Source organism: Erinaceus europaeus, chromosome 23 (genome assembly GCF_950295315.1).
Source record: "Erinaceus europaeus chromosome 23, mEriEur2.1, whole genome shotgun sequence".
In the NCBI taxonomy this organism is placed as follows: Eukaryota; Metazoa; Chordata; class Mammalia; order Eulipotyphla; family Erinaceidae; genus Erinaceus; species Erinaceus europaeus.
The window spans coordinates 7,659,911-7,678,883 of record NC_080184.1 but is presented as its reverse complement, the minus strand read 5'-3'; the positions used below and the strand labels follow the sequence as shown (position 1 = coordinate 7,678,883).

General features: G+C 39.7%; 1 protein-coding gene across 1 annotated transcript in view; it reads right to left on the bottom strand.

Annotated features, from left to right (window-relative positions):
• Nucleotides 1-9,763: 9,763 nt before the first annotated feature.
• LOC132535670 (zinc finger protein 14-like) overlaps nucleotides 9,764-18,973 on the bottom strand; it is a 357,812-nt gene continuing 348,602 nt past the window's right edge. Inside the window, exons 2-5 of the mRNA XM_060182443.1 lie at nucleotides 17,420-17,549; nucleotides 14,163-14,289; nucleotides 13,936-13,993; nucleotides 9,764-11,809 (exon numbers count right to left, since the gene is read on the bottom strand). Of these exons, the coding sequence (XP_060038426.1) occupies nucleotides 10,081-11,809; nucleotides 13,936-13,993; nucleotides 14,163-14,289; nucleotides 17,420-17,434 (1,929 nt within the window). The 5' untranslated portion in view covers nucleotides 17,435-17,549 and the 3' untranslated portion in view covers nucleotides 9,764-10,080. The remainder of the gene's footprint in view (nucleotides 11,810-13,935; nucleotides 13,994-14,162; nucleotides 14,290-17,419; nucleotides 17,550-18,973) is intronic.

The window sequence follows — 18,973 nt, the reverse complement described above, 5'->3', positions numbered from 1 at the left end:
AGGTGGCTAGTTTTACACTGGGAGTTCCCAACGCCGCACACTCCTCCTCCCACTTACCCTCTGCTATTGTTACATGGTGTGGTGGGCGGAGTGGTGGGTTGGGTCCCTGGCTGGGCTCCTTTACAGAAGAAAGGTGTGATGTCATGTAAATAGACCACAACACCAAGCAATGTTAACAGAAGAGATCCCAGAAGCATACCAACAGGGGGTGTGGTGGGTGGGATGGGACACACAGTCTTTTGGTGGTGGGAATGATGTTTATGTACATTCCTATTAAAGTGTAGTTGTTGTTGTGTACCGCGGAGAAGAGAGAGATGAGGTCCGGAGCGAAGAGGGAAGACAAATCTTTATTTGCGCTGGCACCTCAGAGTTGGGTGCTAGAGAAGCAGGTTGGGCCACGTGGAGGTAGCAAAAATGGCCGCCTCACACAGTAACCTTTCCTGCGTCTGAACACTGAAGTGAAGTGCTGGCAAGAGAGTGAGGTGCGGAAGAAGGGCTTTTATAGGAGCAGCTTTCGTGAGAATGGGAAGGGGGAGGAGAAACCATAGCACTCCAGGATAGGATAATAACTCTTGTGAGAATAGGAGGGGGGAGGAGTGACCAAAGCACTCCAAATATCACAGGGAAATAGACAATGCCCTGAGGGCACAACATGGTGAAACAGGCACTCCAAGAATATCCTAACTCTCGGGGGAACTAGCAGTAGCCTGAGGGGACAACATGGCAGATGTGACTGCATCTGCATAATTTCCCAGCATCTCCCCCTTTCCTTTTATCTAATGCCCAGAGCAACAGTGTGTAAAGTCTATGAACTACTCAGGGTCAGTCTATGAAAAACCAGCAATGTGAAGGGAAGGAAGCTGCTGTAAAATTGTCTAAAGTGTCCAAAGGGTATACCAGCAAGTCCAATAGAAGTCTCAGTCCAAAGTAGGCGACTAGGGGGAGAAATGGCAGGGGATGAAATGCTGCATGAGGAAGGTCAGCCTCTGGAATTCTGCTTTTCTGTAGAGAGTGAGCTGGAACTGCCTAAATGTGACAGGTCAAGGCAGAAGCAGGAAAGGCAGACAGGCAGTAAAAAAAGTTCTGTCCTTGGAGTCTGTGAATCAGGTTCTTCAGATCACGTCAGGTGACATCTAAGGTTTCGGGGGGGGGGTGTGCCACTGTAGTCGTGCCATCTAGTGGGTGATGTCAGGGTGTGCAGGGGTCCAGATGGTCCGGGATTCCTGTGGAAGAAACACAAACAATCTGCTTCTCGTGGTTAGTAGGGCATCTGATTTGAATGCTTTATAGAAAAAGAGGTTTGGTGCCTTAGCCAACTGAGTATTGGGGGATGTATCTTTCCTATTCATTTATTATTATTATTTTATATTATTTGTCATGGTAGTCAGCCATTATCTGGAAGGTCCTGGGTGATTCATGGGGAAAAAGAGCTTATCTTTTAACAAGGACTCTAAGGTGTAGGGAAGCAGGATCTTTTTTTTTTTTTTTTTTTGGTATTTTGCCTTTTGTTGCCCTAGTTGTTTTATTGTTGTAATTATATTGTTGTTGTTACTGATATTGTGGTTGTTGGATAGAACAGAGAGAAATGGAGAGAGGAGGGGAAGACAGAGAAGAGGAAAGAAAGAGACACCTGCAGACCTGCTTCACTGCCTGTGAAGCGATTCCCCTGCAGGTGAGGAGCCAGGGGCTCAAACTGGGATCCTTAAGCTGGTTCTTGCACTTAGCGCCACCTGCGCTAAACCCGCTGTGCCACCGCCTGATTCCCAGGAACTATCTTTTAACATAAACTCTATGGCCATGCCAATAGCAACCTTGAGGGCACATGTGGCTCCCCACATGTAGTCATAGAAATCACTAATTAGGGAGTCGGGCTGTAGCGCAGCGGGTTAAGCGCAGGTGGCGCAAAGCACAAGGACCAGCATAAGGATCCCGGTTTGAACCCCGGCTCCCCACCTGCAGGGGAGTCGCTTCACAGGCGGTGAAGCAGGTCTGCAGGTGTCTATCTTTCTCTCCTCCTCTCTGTCTTCCCCTCCTCTCTCCATTTCTCTCTGTCCTATCCAACAACGACAACAACAATAATAACTACAACAATAAAACAACAAGGGCAACAAAAGGGAATAAATAAATAAATATTTAAAAAATTAAAAAAAAAGAAATCACTAATTAGTATGAGAGAGGAAAAACTGATCGTATGTCTTGAACTTTTTAAAGCAGACTGAGTCTTTTTAATATATAGGCTGAGCATTTTATATGTTGACTCTCTCAAAAGCCTAGACGAGGGAGAACAGAAGCAACCAATAGCAAGCTATACACAAGATGTTGGGTATTATACAGCAAATCCTAACAAAGGGACTTTTCAAAGTTAACCCAATTACCAAATAATGTGATGATAACAATAACTATCCATTGTCTTCTTGAACCCTAAGACAACAGGAACCTCACATTTCCACTATGGAGCCTGTATTTCCTCCAGTCCTGGAACCTTAGGGTGGGGCACACTTTCCTGCATGTTTCTCTAAATTCATATCAAATAATACTACATCTGCTGATCACAATCTAATCAACACGAGTGCCACCTCAGCATGCTTCACTTTAGACTGTGTCCAGAGACTTCAGGTGTTGAATGACAACCCTTCAGCTTCATTAGTCTGGTGAGACCTTTCCTTTCATAGTATTCTCTAATTCCATTCCAGGTGGTTCATTTCCTAACAAAGTCCCAAAATCTAGACATAGACCAGGTCCCCTGAGATAGAGCATATGTTCACACGTATCCATAAACTAGGGCAAAATATATACCTGAAAGCAGTACACTAGAGTCTGCAGTGAGTACCCCCAACACTTCATCTGCACTATTCCAGCCTTCAGGTTCATAACTGTTCAACAATTTGTTTGGCTTTGTATGTTAACTCTCTTTTCAGCCACCAGGTTCCAGGTGCTAGCATGATGCCAACCAAACTTCCTTGGACAGATGACCCCACCAATATGTCCTGGAGCTCCGATTCCCCAGAGACCCACACTACTAGGGAGAGAGGCAGATGGGGAGTATGGACTGACCAGTCAATGCCCATGTTCAGTGGGGAAGCAATTACAGAAGCCAGACCTTCCACCTTCTGCAACCCATAATGCCCTTGGGTCCATACTCCCAGAGGGATAAATAATGGGAAATCTATCAGGGGAGGAGATGGGATATAGAGATCTGGTGGTGGGAATTGTGTGTAATTGTACCCCTCCTATCCTACGGTTTTGTTAATATCTCCTTAAAAAAAAAAACAGTTATCATTCTGGTACATGTACTGTCAGGTACAAACTCAGTACCTTCTACTTGAGAGTCCAATGCTTTAACCACGATGCCACCTTTTCAATCACACCACAATTCATTTTTTCGCATGAAAAGGAAGACAGAGAAGAGAAATTAGCGGTTCTTCAAGGAGGAGACCTGTCCCAGGTCAGAGGTTGTGTCTGAACAAAGCAAAGTAAGATGTTTTCTAAAGGATTATGGTGTGTGTGTTAAAGAAATTATAGATATTAAGGGACCTGCTGAATCTGGTTGAGTGCACTTGTTACTGTACACAGGACCAAAGTTTGAGCCCCGCTCCTTAGAGGGGAAAAGCTTTGAGTGGTAAAGAGTATTGCAGGTGTCTCTCTGTCTCCCTACCACCTCCTTTCATCTCGATTTCTGGTTCTCTCTATCCCTTAACTAAAGATACTGAAAAATAAATAAAATAAGATCTATTTGAAAAAATAAATAAGTTATAGATACTGAAAGCCAGTGTCACATTTGGGACCAAATGGGTGTTGATGTTGGTCTCTATAATGGTAAAGAGAAAGGTCAGAGCATAATGTTAACTATAGCTGTGCCACCTGAGCGGAGGACACATCTGTGAAGTGACTCTCCTACAGGTGGGGACCCAGGGGCTCGAACTGGGATCCTTACACCAGTTTTTGAGCTTTTCACCACATGCGCTTGACCCGCTGTGCTACCATATGGGCTTCAAGTGTAGCATTTTTAAACTTTAAATAGTACTCTCCATGAGCTTTCAGAATTCACAATGCTATATGACCATCACTCTGTCTGCAGAGTTTGTCATCTCCCAATTGGAAATCCTATACTAATGGCACTCACTCTTCACCACTGTACCCCATAGTCTGCTGAATATCTCTGTTCCTTTGTCTGCTATGATGTTAATTTTTTTCTTTTCTTTCTTCTTTTTTTTGTGGAACAGAAAAAAAATTGAGAGGGGAGGGACATGGAGGAAAGAGACTGCATCGCCACTTCATCACTCATAGAGCTTCCCTCCTGCAGGTGGGCACCTGGGAATTAAACTCAAGTCTTTCAAATGGCAACATGTGTTCTTAAGTGAGTGCAGCAACTTTGTTATTCATAAATATAAATAAGGTCCAGCGCAAGGATCCCAATTTGAGATTCCAGCTTTCCACATACAGGGGAGTTGCTTCACAGGTGGTGAAGCAGATCTGCAACAATAATAACTACAACAATAAAAAAACAAGAGCAATACAATAAATATATTTTTTAAGAAACTATCTTTACTTTGGAATATGAATGAATTTTTGCAAGTTTCCAAATCCCTGTATAAAGCTTGTCATATATATAGTAGTATTCATTATGAAATCTCACCTCAGAAGAGCAGGTCCCCATAGTTTTGTAACATCCTATGGGTGTAAAATCTTTCTTGGTTGGTCCAGATACTATCACGCTTCCTGAGACAATTCTTTAGTATTTATTTTCCCTTTTGCTGCTTATTGTTGTAGTTATTATTATTGTTGTCATTATTGTTGGATAGGACAACGATAAATGGAGAGAGGAAGGGAAGATAGAGAGGGAGAAAAAGATAAGACATCTGTAGATCTGCTTCACAGCTTGTGAAGTGACTCCCCTGCGGGTGGGGAGCTGAGGTCTGGAACAGGGATCCTTAAGCTGGTCCTTGTGCTTTGAGCCACGTGTGCTTAACCCACTGCTCTACCACCTGACTCCATCATGAGACAATGCTAAGGCCACATCCTTGAGTCAGTATTTTCTCCTTTTGATCATGTTCTGTATATGGCTGCAGATAGTGGGAATAGTAGCCAGTTCCTTTCTATTTCCCCACCATTTGTCAATTGGCATCTGCTTCTTTTTCTTTCTGAGGAGACTGAGCTCTGCATTGATGTGGTTGAAGTCCCTCCACAGGGAGCCACTGGGGCCCTTCAAGGTGACCGTGAGACCCTTCAGAGAGACGTTGACATTCTCTGGAATGTCTACGGTTTGGTTGCTGAGAATGGTCTTATTCTTGCAGTAGATGTGGCAAAGAAGGAACTTCTTTCATCCAGATCAACTGTTTTTACTATATAACAAAACAATAAAATATCTAGGAATAAACCTAACTAAAGAAGTGAGAGACTTGTATAGTAAAAATTATGAGTCACTCTCCCTCCCCAGGGTTCACTGTGTTCAGGTTGGTGAGTGTGGCCTCCAACTCCCTGTCTCTAAAGAAACCAAAGCAGCCTCTCCCTCTTAAGTCTTCACTGTATTAGGGCAGAGTAGTGAAACTCACCAACCCTTTGTGCTTCCTGGGGAATTAGACAAGCCTCTCACCCACAGGATTTACTTCATTGGTGCTGGCATGTTATCATATATATGTAAATTTCTCACATGCTTATTAAAAATTCTACCATTCCCTCATTGATTTTATTGTACAGCAAGTAAAAATAGTGTTAGATCAGGCTGAGAAACAGAATATCAATGTATAGTTTGCAAAATCACATCTTCATACTGCATTTTAAAACATTCATGAGATCATCGAACATAAACATATGCTAGAGAAGATAAATAAAATGTTGTCCCTGTGGTCCAGGAGGTGGCAGAGTGGATAAAGCACAGAACTCTCAAGCATGAGGTCCTGAGTTCAATCCCTGGCAGCACATGTACCATTGTGATGTCTGGTTCTTTCACTCTCCTCTATCTTTCTCATAAATTTTTAAAAAAATAGTTGTTCCTTCATAAAACTATGAAGACTATTGATATAAAGATGACAACTCTACACTTCCAAGTTAAAAAAGGCCATCAATCGCAACCTGGGAAGCTAAAACACCAAAAATGACAACAAAAATATTCATAAGAGATAAGATAGTATAAGAGCGATACAATTCCCACCACCAAAACTCCCATATCCAATTCTCTCCCTTGATAGCTTTCCTATCTTTATCCCTCTGAGAGTATGGACCCAGGATTATTATGGGGTGCAGAAGGTGGGAGATCTGATTTATCTTCAATGTTTTTCTCTCATGTACAAATTCTTTAGTAGTCAAGTATTTCCACAGTACCTACATGGATACAGTCTTGTTTATTTTTAATTAACTTCTTTATTTTATTTGACAGAGTCAGCTAGAAATAGAAAGGAAGAGGGACATAGAGAGGGAGAGAGACAGAGAGACAACTACAGCCCAACCTTACCACTTAAGAAACTATCTCATAGCAGGTGAGGACCAGGGGCTTGAACCTGGGTCCTTGCACACTGTAACATATGTACTCAACCAGGTGCACCACCACCGAGCAACAAGGTCTTGTTTCTAATGATAGTGCAATCATATGTGTGAAAAATGTCACTCTACTTAAATATTTATTCATTTTCACATTAATAGACTTTCAGTACCAAATGTGCTTTTCTATGTATTAGAATTGAAGAAGATAGTCCAGGAGGTAGTGCAGTAATATAGCTTTATTTTTTTATTTTTATTTAAGAAAGGAGACATTAACAAAACCATAGAATAAGAGGGGTACAGTTCCACACAAATCCCATAACCCAATCTCCATATCCCATCCCCTCCCGATAGCCTTCCCATTCTCTATCTCTCTGTATGTATCCATGTTTCATCAAAGATGTACTTGAGGTTTAGGTGGGAAAGTGTTTCACCAATGTTTTCCTCTAAGTATTTGATAGTTTCTGGTCTAACATTGAGGTCCTTGATCCATTTGGAGTTGATTTTTGTTTCTGGTGAGATAAGGTGGTTCAATTTCATACTTCTGCATGTTACAACCCAGTTTTCCCAGCACCATTTATTGAAGAGAGATTCCGTCTTTCATTTAATACTTTGGGCCCCTTATCAAAGATTAGATGTCCATAGGTGTGGAGGTTTAGATCTGGGCTTTCAATTCTGTTCCACTGGTATGTGTGCCTATTTTTGCTCCAGTACCGGGCTGTTTTGATGATGATGGCTTTATAATATAGTTTGAGATCTGGGAGTGTGGTGCCTCCATTTTCTGTTTCTTTCCCTCAAGATGGTTTTGGCTATTCTAGATGTTTTCTGGTTCCAGATAAATGATTGTAGTTTTTGTTCTATTTTCTTAAAGAAGCTTGGTGGAACTTTGATGGGTATTGCATTAAATTTGTATATGGCTCTGGGGAGAATATTCATTTTGATGATATTTATTCTTCCAATCCATGAGCATGGACCAGATGACATCACAAATTCTACAAAACTTTCAGGAAACAGCTAGTACCCATACTCCTAAAGCTTTTCCATAAGATTGAAGAAACATGAACACTCCCTTCCACCTTCTATGAATCCAACATCACCCTGATACCAAAGCCTTTGACAAAACCCAACATCCATTCATGCTCAAAACTCTACAAAAAATGGGAATAGATGGGGAATTTCTCAAGATAGTGGAGTCCATATATAGCAAACCTACAGCCAACATCATACTCAATGGAGAGAAGCTGAAAACATTCAACCTCAGATCGGGGACTAGACAGGGCTGTCCACTATCACCATTACTCTTCAATATAGTATTGGAAGTTCTTGCCATAGCAATCAGGCAAGAGAAAGAAATCAAAGGAATACAGATTGGAAGGGAAGAAGTCAAACTCTCACTATTTGCAGATGATATGATAGTATACATAGAAAAACTTAAAGAATCCAGTAGAAAAAAACTACTGGAAGTTATTAGGAAATATAGCAAGGTGTCAGGCTACAAAATCAATGTACAAAAATCAGTGGCATTTCTCTATGCAAACACTAAAACTGAAGAAGACATCCAGAAATCACTCCCATTCACTGTTGCAACTAAATCAATAAAATACCTAGGAGTAAAGCTGACCAAAGAAGTGAGAGACTTGTGTACTGAAAACTATGAGCCACTCTTCAAGGAAATAGAAATTGATACCAAGAAATGGAAAGTAATATAGCTTTAGACTCTTGCTGGGACTATGTGTAAGCCTGATAGAGCTTAGGGAGAACCACCCCCGTCCTTGGATGGAGGTCTGAGGAGATAACCTCTTGGTCTCTCTCAACCAAGGTGAGCAAAAGGGGGGAAACTCAGACTTGGTTCTTTCCTTCTTGACTCTCAGGCCCACAGAAACCCGAATACTTCCCTCCATTAACTGCAGGCCACATGGCCACAGATTCACTTATTCAAAGTCACCTTCTGATCACAAAAGAACACACCTTATCACACACTCCATCATACACCTGAGACCCCAGACAAGAGAAATTCCAAACTATATGGCCTTTTAATATCCATCTTCTCTCTTTCTCACCCTACGGGTTTAACCCCTATGCTTCTCTCAAATACCTTTGGATAATTAAGTTGCTTGCGTCATGGAGAATAACTGTCTTGTATCTCACCAATTCCTGTCATACCAGCCCCCTACCATAAGGGCAAACTGATCTGTAAGAAACCTGTAATTTCTGACATATTTCAACAATAATTCCCTTTGTTTGGTTTTCTATTTAACTCATGTGCACCTTGTTAATAAACGGGTTCTGAGCACTCTAAAGAGCTCCCTGGTGTCTTTTACTTCGTGTCACCCCTGTCGTGAGCAAGAAAGAACCGGTCCGTTACCTTTCCCCTGGAGACCACCCTGCCAGAGACCTGATAGACTCTCAAGCAGGAAGTCCCAAGTTCAATCCCTAGCAGCAGACATGTATGTACCAGAGTGAAATCTGATTCTCTCTGTATCTCTCCCTATCATGCTACATAAATAAATACATATTTAGAAAGATGTAAAAATAAAATTAAAGATTAAGAATTGAAATATTCATATTCCTTACAAGCACACAGGTATGGGTTCACTAGTTATTAAGAAAATATGGGGGGTCGGGCAGTGGCGCAGTGGGTTAAGCGCATGTGGCGCAAAGCGCAGGGACCGGTGTAAGGATCCCGGTTCGAGCCCCCGGCTCCCCACCTGCAGGGGAGTCGCTTCACAGGTGGTGAAGCAGGTCTGCAGGTGTCTATCTTTCTCTCCCCTTCTCTGTCTTCCCCTCCTCTCTCCATTTCTCTCTGTCCTATCTAACAACGAATTGCGTCAACAAGGGCAATAATAATAACCACAATGAAGCTACAACAAGGGCAACAAAAGGGGAAAAAATGGCCTCTAGGAGCGGTGGATTCATGGTGCAGGCACCGAGCCCAGCAATAACCCTGGAGGAGGGAAAAAAAAAAAAAAAGAAAATATGATCTTGGGATTTGGGCGGTAGTGCAGTGGGTTAAGTGAATGTGGTGTGCAAAGCGCAAGGACTGGTGTATGGGTCCCAGTTCGAGTCCCCAGCTCCCCACCTGCAAGGGCATCACTTCACAGGTGGTGATACAGGTCTGCAGGTGTCTATCTTTCTCTCCCTCTCTGTCTTTTCCTCCTCTCTCCATTTCTCTTTGTCCTATCCAACAACAACGACATTAATAATAACTACAACAATAAAACAACAAGGGCAACAAAAGGGAGTAAATAATAATTAAAAAAAAGAAAATATGATCTCTAATTATTTTTAAAATTTTACTTAATGTTTTCTCTGTACTGTGAGCGCTTTCATGTGACTGAAGATTACCAAGGTCACTGTTTAAGTAACACTGGGCTTATTTCCATATGCTCTATGAGTAGTGGAAGAACTGAAAGGTTTTCTGTATTGTCTATATTACATTACTAGGGTTTCTCTCCATTGTGCATTATTTCTTGTGATTAAAGATGACTGAAATGACTGAATGTTCCACTGCATCATCTATATTCATAGGCTTGCTCTCCATGTGAGTTCAAGTACCTGATGAGTAGAGGAATCACCAAAGGCTTTACTACATGGTTTCGATTCCTAGACATTCTCTCCACTGTGAGTTCTTTTATGTGTCCGAAGATGACTGGATTGACTGAATGTCTTATTACACTGCTTACATTCATAGGGCTTCTCTCCACTGTGAGTTCTTTCATGTGTCTGAAGATGACTGGATCGACTGAATGTTTTCCTACAGTGTTGACATTCATAGGGCTTCTCTCCACTATGCGTTCTTTCATGTATCCGAAGATGATAGGATCGTGTGAATGTTTTCCTACACTGTTTACATTCATAGGGCTTCTCTCCACTGTGAGTTCTTTCATGTGACCGAAGATAACTGGAACAACTGAATGCTTTCCTACATTGTTTACATTCATAGAGTTTCTCTCCACTGTGAGTTCTTTTATGTTTCCAAAGATTACTGTAACGACTGAATGTTTTCCTACAGTGTTGACATTCATAGGGCTTCTCTCCACTATGCGTTCTTTCATGTATCTGAAGATGACAGGATCGTGTGAATGTTTTCCTACACTGTTTACATTCATAGGGCTTCTCTCCACTGTGGATTCTTTCATGTATCTGAAGAGAACTGGAAACACTGAAGGCTTTACTACACTGTTTACATTCATAGGGTTTCTCTCCACTATGTGTTCTTTCATGTGTCCGAAGATAACTGGATAGTCTGAATGTTTTCTTACACTGTTTACATTCATAGGGTTTGTCTCCACTGTGGATTCTTTCATGTATCTGAAGAGAACTGGAAACACTGAATGCTTTACTACACTGTTTACATTCATAGGGTTTCTCTCCACTGTGGATTCTTTCATGTATCCGAAGAGAACTGGAAACACTGAATGCTTTACTACATTGTTTACATTCATAGGGCTTCTCTCCACTGTGCGTTCTTTCATGTGTCTGAAGTTTACTGGAACAACTGAATGTTTTCCTACATTGTTTACATTCATAGGGTTTCTCTCCACTGTGGATTCTTTCATGTATCCGAAGAGAACTGGAAACACTGAATGCTTTACTACATTGTTTACATTCATAGGGTTTCTCTCCACTGTGGATTCTTTCATGTGTCCGAAGAGAACTGGAAACACTGAAGGCTTTACTACACTGTTTACATTCATAGGGTTTCTCTCCACTGTGGATTCTTTCATGTATCCGAAGAGAACTGGAAACACTGAATGCTTTACTACATTGTTTACATTCATAGGGCTTCTCTCCACTGTGCGTTCTTTCATGTGTCTGAAGTTTACTGGAACAACTGAATGTTTTCCTACATTGTTTACATTCATAGGGTTTCTCTCCACTGTGGATTCTTTCATGTATCCGAAGAGAACTGGAAACACTGAATGCTTTACTACATTGTTTACATTCATAGGGTTTCTCTCCACTGTGGATTCTTTCATGTGTCCGAAGAGAACTGTAAACACTGAATGCTTTACTACACTGTTTACATTCATAGGGCTTCTCTCCACTGTGCGTTCTTTCATGTGTCTGAAGTTTACTGGAAAAACTGAATGTTTTCCTACATTGTTTACATTCATAGAGTTTCCCTCCACTGTGAGTTTTTTTATGTCTCCAGAGATCACCGGGTTGACTGAATGTTTTACTACATTGCTTACATTGATAAGCTTTCTTTCCAACAGGAATTCTTTTCTGTTTTTTAAGCTGACTGAATACTTTGTTGTATACTTCACATTCTTGAGGTTTCTCACCATTTTGACTTTGTTCTTTGGCCTCAGAGATTTTCACTATATTACTAGAAAACAGTGAGAATTTACTTAGTGATTTTGTAATGAAAAAAATGAAATTTTATGAAGAAAATGCAGGTCATTATTATACATAAATGACCAAAATTCATACACATTATCAATACAGTTGACTAAAAATGTTTATACTGACAAAATAATAATAATAAATTAAAATTATATAAAGGCTCTTATAGTTAAAAAGAAAAAAAACTCAAAAAAGCTGTTAATTACTAAATAGTATAATACATAAGTGAGTTAAACCACAACCAATAATATACTGACAGCAATATTTATTTATTTTATTTATTAAAAATATTTTATTTATTCATTCATTTATTCCCTTTTATTGTCCTTGTTGGTTTTATTGTTGCAGTTAATTTTGTCATTGTTGCTGGATAGGACAGAGAGAAGTAGAGAGATGAGAGGAAGACAGAGAGGGGGAAAGAGAGATAGACACCTGTAGACCTCCATCACCACTCGTGAAGCGACTCCCCTGCAAGTGGGGTGTCAGGAGCTCATACCAGGATTCATATACCAGTTTTTGTGCTTTGTGCCACATGTGCTTGACCCACTGTGCTACCGCCTAACTCCAATACTGTATTTATTAATTGAAGTACATTTGTCAATGGCAATTTTATCTTTGTGTTCAATTTTTTTTATTTTTAAAAAATATTTATTTATTTATTCCCTTTTGTTGCCCTTGTTGTTTTTTATTGTTGTAGTAGTTATTGTTGTTGTTGTTATTGATGCCACTGTTGTTGGTCAGGACAGAGAGAACAGAGAGATGTGGGGAAGTGAAAGATAGACACCTGCAGATCTGCTTCACTGCTTGTGAAGTGACTTCCCGCAGGTGTGGAGCCAGGGCCTCAAACCAGGATCCTTATGCTGGTACTTGTGCTTTGCACCATGTGAGCTTAACCTGCTGCGCTACTGCCCATCTCCCTGTGCTGAAGTTTTTTATTGAAATCACTAAGTTTTCTATTAAAACACTCAATATTATAAAAACATAGATATTCATAGAAGGGACATATGCTTAATGTTTCCAAGTGTACTACTTTGTAAACACTGAGTTTCTCTGTCTTATTATGTTTTTATATTTTTTTCCTTCTTGTTGCCTTTATTATTGCTTTAGTTATTATTATTGTTTTTATTAATATCATCATTGTTTTTATTAATATCACATTGTTTTTATTAATATCATCGTTTTATAGGACAGAGATAAATGGAGAGAGGAGGGGAAGACAGAGAGGGGGAGAGAAAAACACCTGCAGACCTGCTTTACTGCTTGTATAGCAACTCCCTGCAGGTGGGGAGCCAGGGGTTCAAATCAGGATACTCAAGCCAGTCCTTGTACTTTGCACCATGTAAGCTTAACCCACTACACTACCCACCTGACTCCCCTCTGCCTTATTTCTAAGTTTCCATTTCTTTCTTATCTGTGTTAGAAATTTTATCCCGAAGTGGAAAGAAATGATAATCCAGAACACCATTTTCTTACATGTACTGACAATGATTTAAATGAGAACCTCAGGCTTATACATCACATCCATCATTATTTGAGTCAATTACCAACTATTCCATAAGCTATTCATGTCATCTTTTTTTAAGAAGTACTTTAAGAATTATCTGTTTATATCAGTCATTATAAATTCTCTTTATTTTAAAAACATTGTTTTATAGGGAGTCAGGCAGTAGTGCAGTGGATTAAGCACACATGGCACAAAGTGCAAAGACCAGTGTAAGGGTCCGGGTTTGAGCCCCCAGCTCACCACCGGCAGGGGACTCATTTCACAGGCAATGAAGGAGGTCTGTAGGAATCTATCTTCCCCATCTCTCTCCATTTATCTCTGTCCTATGCAATAACAATTACATGCATAACAACAACTACAACAATAAAAAGGGCAACAAAAGAAAATAATTAAATAAATAAATATAAAAAAATAACTGTTATAAAAATCATTGTATTATAGCAATTGCTATGAATCAAGCAATAACTCAAATACTAGAGAGCACACACTTAGGAACCCAAAAGGGTCCATTCACTTAGGGAAATCATGAAGGTAACAAATCACAGAGAAGTTCACAGTAGCTTTCTGAGTAGGACAGTATATTTTATTATGAATGAGATTCAAACCTTTTACTTCCTTGGTCATTATATTTTTCTTTGATGGAATGATCCCCTTGTAACTTTCCTAAAAACAAAAAAGATATTAGAAAGGATACAAATATACTGAATTTTTCATCCCTCATGAGTCACAATCACAATAACGCCCCTTTCACTTAACCATGTCTCCGCATACGTTGGTGAACAATGGAAAAAATATATCTTTTCATTGAGAAATGAATGAATATCATAATTACCTATCAACAGAATGTTTCTAAAGTTTTCCCACATCACATTTCTGTAGAGTTTCTTCTCTGGAGAATTTAATAGTGCCCACTCTTCTTGAGTGAATATCACTTTTACATCTTCATAGGTCACCAAGCACTAAAACATACAGTGTATTTATTTATATGAGAAAACACTTCATACTGACAGTTGATTAGACAACCATGATCTACTTTATGAAGTCAGTGATTGTCTCATCACCAAACGTACCAAATACCTTACTCACATGGTCTATAATGTGATACACTAACTGGTACAGTGATTAAATCTTTGTGCTGTCATCAAGTCCTAAACCCAGTCCCTGCAATCACATGAGTGATGTTACTATGAAGTGTGCTTGGAAGGGTGTAGAAACATCTCCAAGCATAACTAAACCAGGATTGGGAGAGCAGTCAGTGAACAATTTAATTTCTTTACCTTTTTATGTTTTCATCACTGAGGCTTTTAGAGCTCCATGTTATAATTTTAGGAAGGAAAAAATAAAGATGAAAGATACCCAGCACTGAAGCTCCAGTGTGGTAGAGATCTGGCTTGAATGAGGACCATGCACATGGCAAAAAAAGCAATAAATAGATGTAATTAAAAAAGGAAAAAAAAAACTTTTAAAAATGACTTAAATTGAAGGTCAGTTTGTGGCTTAAAACAATGGAAGGCACCCATATTCAGTGGGGAAGCAATTACAGAAGCCACTATTTCCACGTTCTGCACCCCACTGTGATCCTGGGTCTATCCTCCCTGAGGGATAAAGCATAGGGAAGCTATCAAGGGAGGGGATTGAATATGGAGTTGTGGGGATAGGAATTGTGTGGAAATGTACCCCTTGTATCCCATACTCTGGTCAATATTTCCATTCTATAAAAAATTTTTTTAAAAAGGAAGACACATGACTGACACTACAGGACAACTTCCAAGTAAGTGCACATAATTATTGTCTAGAATTGGATCCAAAAATAAGAACATCAATTTGTGAGAGAGAAAAAAAGCATACTTGCTTCTTAAAATTGAATAAATAAAATTAGATAAAAGGAGAGAACCATTAGTCAGGGAATTCTTGGATTTCCCCATAAATATGATGAGCCAAGACCTCTAATATCTCTCCACCATTACTGGTCACTACTATCATGTTTGGGAACTACTCTCTACCTTAATCCAGTTTTCTAGTTTTATTCTCAACTCTGATGCCATCTTCCCAAATAATATTTTTAGTCCATCTTTATGTTACTATCAAGCTCAAGCAAAAATCACTCAAATCATGGGCCCATAGGAAAATACCTAAAGAAGACTACATAGCTTCATTATACTTTAAAATTCCTATTCTAATCTGCTCTAATCTTACTTTCTGGTTCCTGTTTACTAAACATTTTATTTTGCTTTATGTCTTACTGTCTTTCAGTCACCAGGTTGCAGATGCTATGATTCCATCTTGAATACTCTGGATAGATGACTTCATCAATGTGACCTAGAACTACAACTCTGCTGAACTCTACCTTTGTAGGGAAAGAAACAAACAGGCTGGGGGTATAGATCAAAAGTGCCAATGTCCATGTCCAGCAGAGAAGCAATTGCAAAAATCAGAACTCCCACCTTCTGCACCACATGCACAGTTTTTGTCCACACTCCCAGAGGGGGAAAATGTTAGGGAAATATGACTAGAAGGTTCTGAAATATAATTCTATCAGGACAATGAAAGAAAAGAGGAAAAAAGCAATGCCACTCAGTAGTTATTGGTATAGGTGATACTTAGAAAGGAAGACAAGGGCCATAGTCAAAATTATATATTTGTGGAAGTAACATTCAACCCATATCTGGTAGAATCACTGCAGTTACCTGTCAATGAAGGACACAAAACTCTGGTGGTGAGAACACTGTGGACTTGTATGCACTGGATACATTATAATTTTAGTATCAATATTATAATAATCACCAATAAAAATAATTAATTAAAAGGAGAGGGCCAAAGAGAGATTTCACCAGTTTGAAAGTGTGCCTTGTCATGGATAAGACCCAGATTCCAGACCTGGAAGCACATGGCACCACAGCAAGAGAGGAGCTCAAGACCTGTGCTATCTCTCAATAAACAGGTCGCCCAGGAAAGGTGAAAATACATTCGTACAAGGCAGTACCTTGGGTAAATAAAAATGTTAATAAAAGAAATGAAGAAATAGAATGGGACAAGTCTTCCTAACATGTTTTGCATATCACTTTCAATTTTTTCAAACCCATGAATAATGGTACCACATTACATTAATTTCTTGGGTCTGGGCAGTGAATTATGTGAACAATCTAACGTAGCAGTACAGACACCTTACTCAACAGAAATATTGTAATAATGGCCTTAATTCAAGCTGTGAAAAGAAAGCGTTTTCCATTGTTGCATGCCACAATTAGATGAGAGCTTTCCCCCTACCATCAGAGTTATTGCTGGGAATTGGTGCCAGCACTACAATCTATGGCTCTAGGCCGAGATTTTATTTCATTTCTCCTGTTTGTCTGTTTGTAATTGAATATGACTGATATAAATTGAGAGGGAATGGGACAGATATAGAGGGAGAGAGAAAGACAGACTCCTGAAGACCTACCTGGCTTCTTATTAAGTACCCCCCCCCCAATCATGGTGGAGAACAGAACTTGAAACTGGGTTCTTTCCCATGGTAACCTATATGCCTAACTGGGTGTACCCATCAAGATAAGTATTTTCATAGTATACAGAGTGCTTGGGTAGAAAGGAATAAAAGGCTTTGGGTATAAGTAGGTACGTTCTGATGAACTTCATTTATCTTAGTGGAATAATTTTATTTATTTCCTACAGAGCATGAGGGAAAGAAAAGGGAAAGAAACCGGAGTATCACTAATGAAGTTTCTCTCTTCACATCTCTGTGTGGTGTGAGGGATTGAAACTCAATATCTGGGCATGAAACTCAAAAAAATCTGTAACAGGATCTTCATGGTGGCACACACAGTAGAAAGCACACATTCCAGGTTCAATGGAGGAACAGTACTGCGGTGTTTCTTCTTCACTTTCCCTCCCTCCTCTCTTTTTGTCATATCTACCTAATATCTGTATCTATATATCATGGCAGCAAAGACTGGTGACAAAATAAGTTTTTGAGTAAATATTCAGGCAAATCAGAAACAGTGAAATGAACATTCATAACAGAAAATGCATGTGTAAATTAAAATATAACTTAGTCAGGAGGAAAAAGAATCAGATCTGGCATATGTCATTTACCTGAGAAAGTGTCATTTCTCCCTCTTTCTCTCAATTTCTTTTCAGGCCAGAAAATGAAAAGAAGCAGTATCTTCAGACTGTGATTTGCCTCCACAAGCCAGGCCTCTTGGCTTGACAGCAAGCACTACACCTGCAGGGAATGTAAAACTGGGAATTGGTAAACAAAGTCAGGACACCTAGGGATTACTGGCAAACAGTTTTTATATCTGGCACACCAGTTCCAGAATTAGTTAACACCAAAAGCTCCTGGGCTCTGATGTGTTGTAATATTTCCCTTTTGGGAGTTGGGCAAGAGGTTAAGCCACATGGAAAGAAGCGCAAGGATGACATAAATATCCGGGTTAGAGCCCCTGGCTCCTCACCTGCATGGGAGTCGCTTCACAGGCAGTGAAGCAGGTCTGTGGTGTATATCTTTCTCTCCCCCTCTCTGTTTGATCCTCCTCTCTCCATTTCTCTTTGTCCTAACAACAATGACATTAGTAACAACAATAATAATAAAAAAGGGAAACAAAAGGGAATATAACTAAATATTAAAATAAAGATTTCCCATTCATACATAAAGAAAAGTTTAGCAAAAATGTTTCACAGGTATGCATACAAGGACTAAGATATGGGCAGAGGTCACAAAGACTGTCATGGCTTTTTAAATGCGTATGCTGCATAGTGCAAGAACAGGCTTTAGGATCCCAGATCAAGTCCCCACTCCCCACGTGCAGGGAAATTCATAAGCACTGAAGCAGATTTACCGGTATCTTTTTCTTCCCCTTTGTATCTTCCCCTCTTCTCCCAATTTCTCTTTGGCCTGTCCAACAATAGCAATAATAACAATAACAATCACAACAAGGGTAACAAAATGGTAGAAATGGCCTCCAGGAGAAGTGGATTTGTAGTGATGGAATAAAGCCCCAGCAATAACCCTAGGGGCTATAAATCAATCAATCATACACACACACACACACACACACACACACACACACAAAAAAAAAAAAAACAAACAATGGGTTGTCTTTAATTGACTTGGTATTAGATGTAAATGTTTACTCTAGCACAATGGGTTACATAGGTGGCACAAAGCCCAAGGAGCAGCTTAAGGATCCTGGTTCAAGCCACCATCTCCCCACCTGTAGAGGACTCGCTTCATAGAAGCAGTGAAGCAGATCTGCAAGTGTCTATCTTTCTTTCCTCCCCTCTAGCTTTCTCTCTGTGCTATGAAAAAAAAAACACTTTTAAGACTCTATGGGGGTACGCATGACTTAGTATCTTAACAACATCCTTGTTAGTGCTGCAGATAATCACCTGCTCCATTCCTACAGGCATTGTGCTGGGAACCTCAGCCACAGTGTTTAAAGAAGCAGATCCCAAAAGATTTCTTGACACTTTCCTATCAATGACACAAAGTTCTCCAACTTCAAATGCATAAACGATCTATAGAACCTCTAGTTACACATATGAACAAAGAGAAATATGGGAGAAAAATCATAGTGCACTTTTTAAAAATTACTTTTTAATATTTATTTTCCCTTTTGTTGCCCTGTTGTTGTTGTTATTGATGTC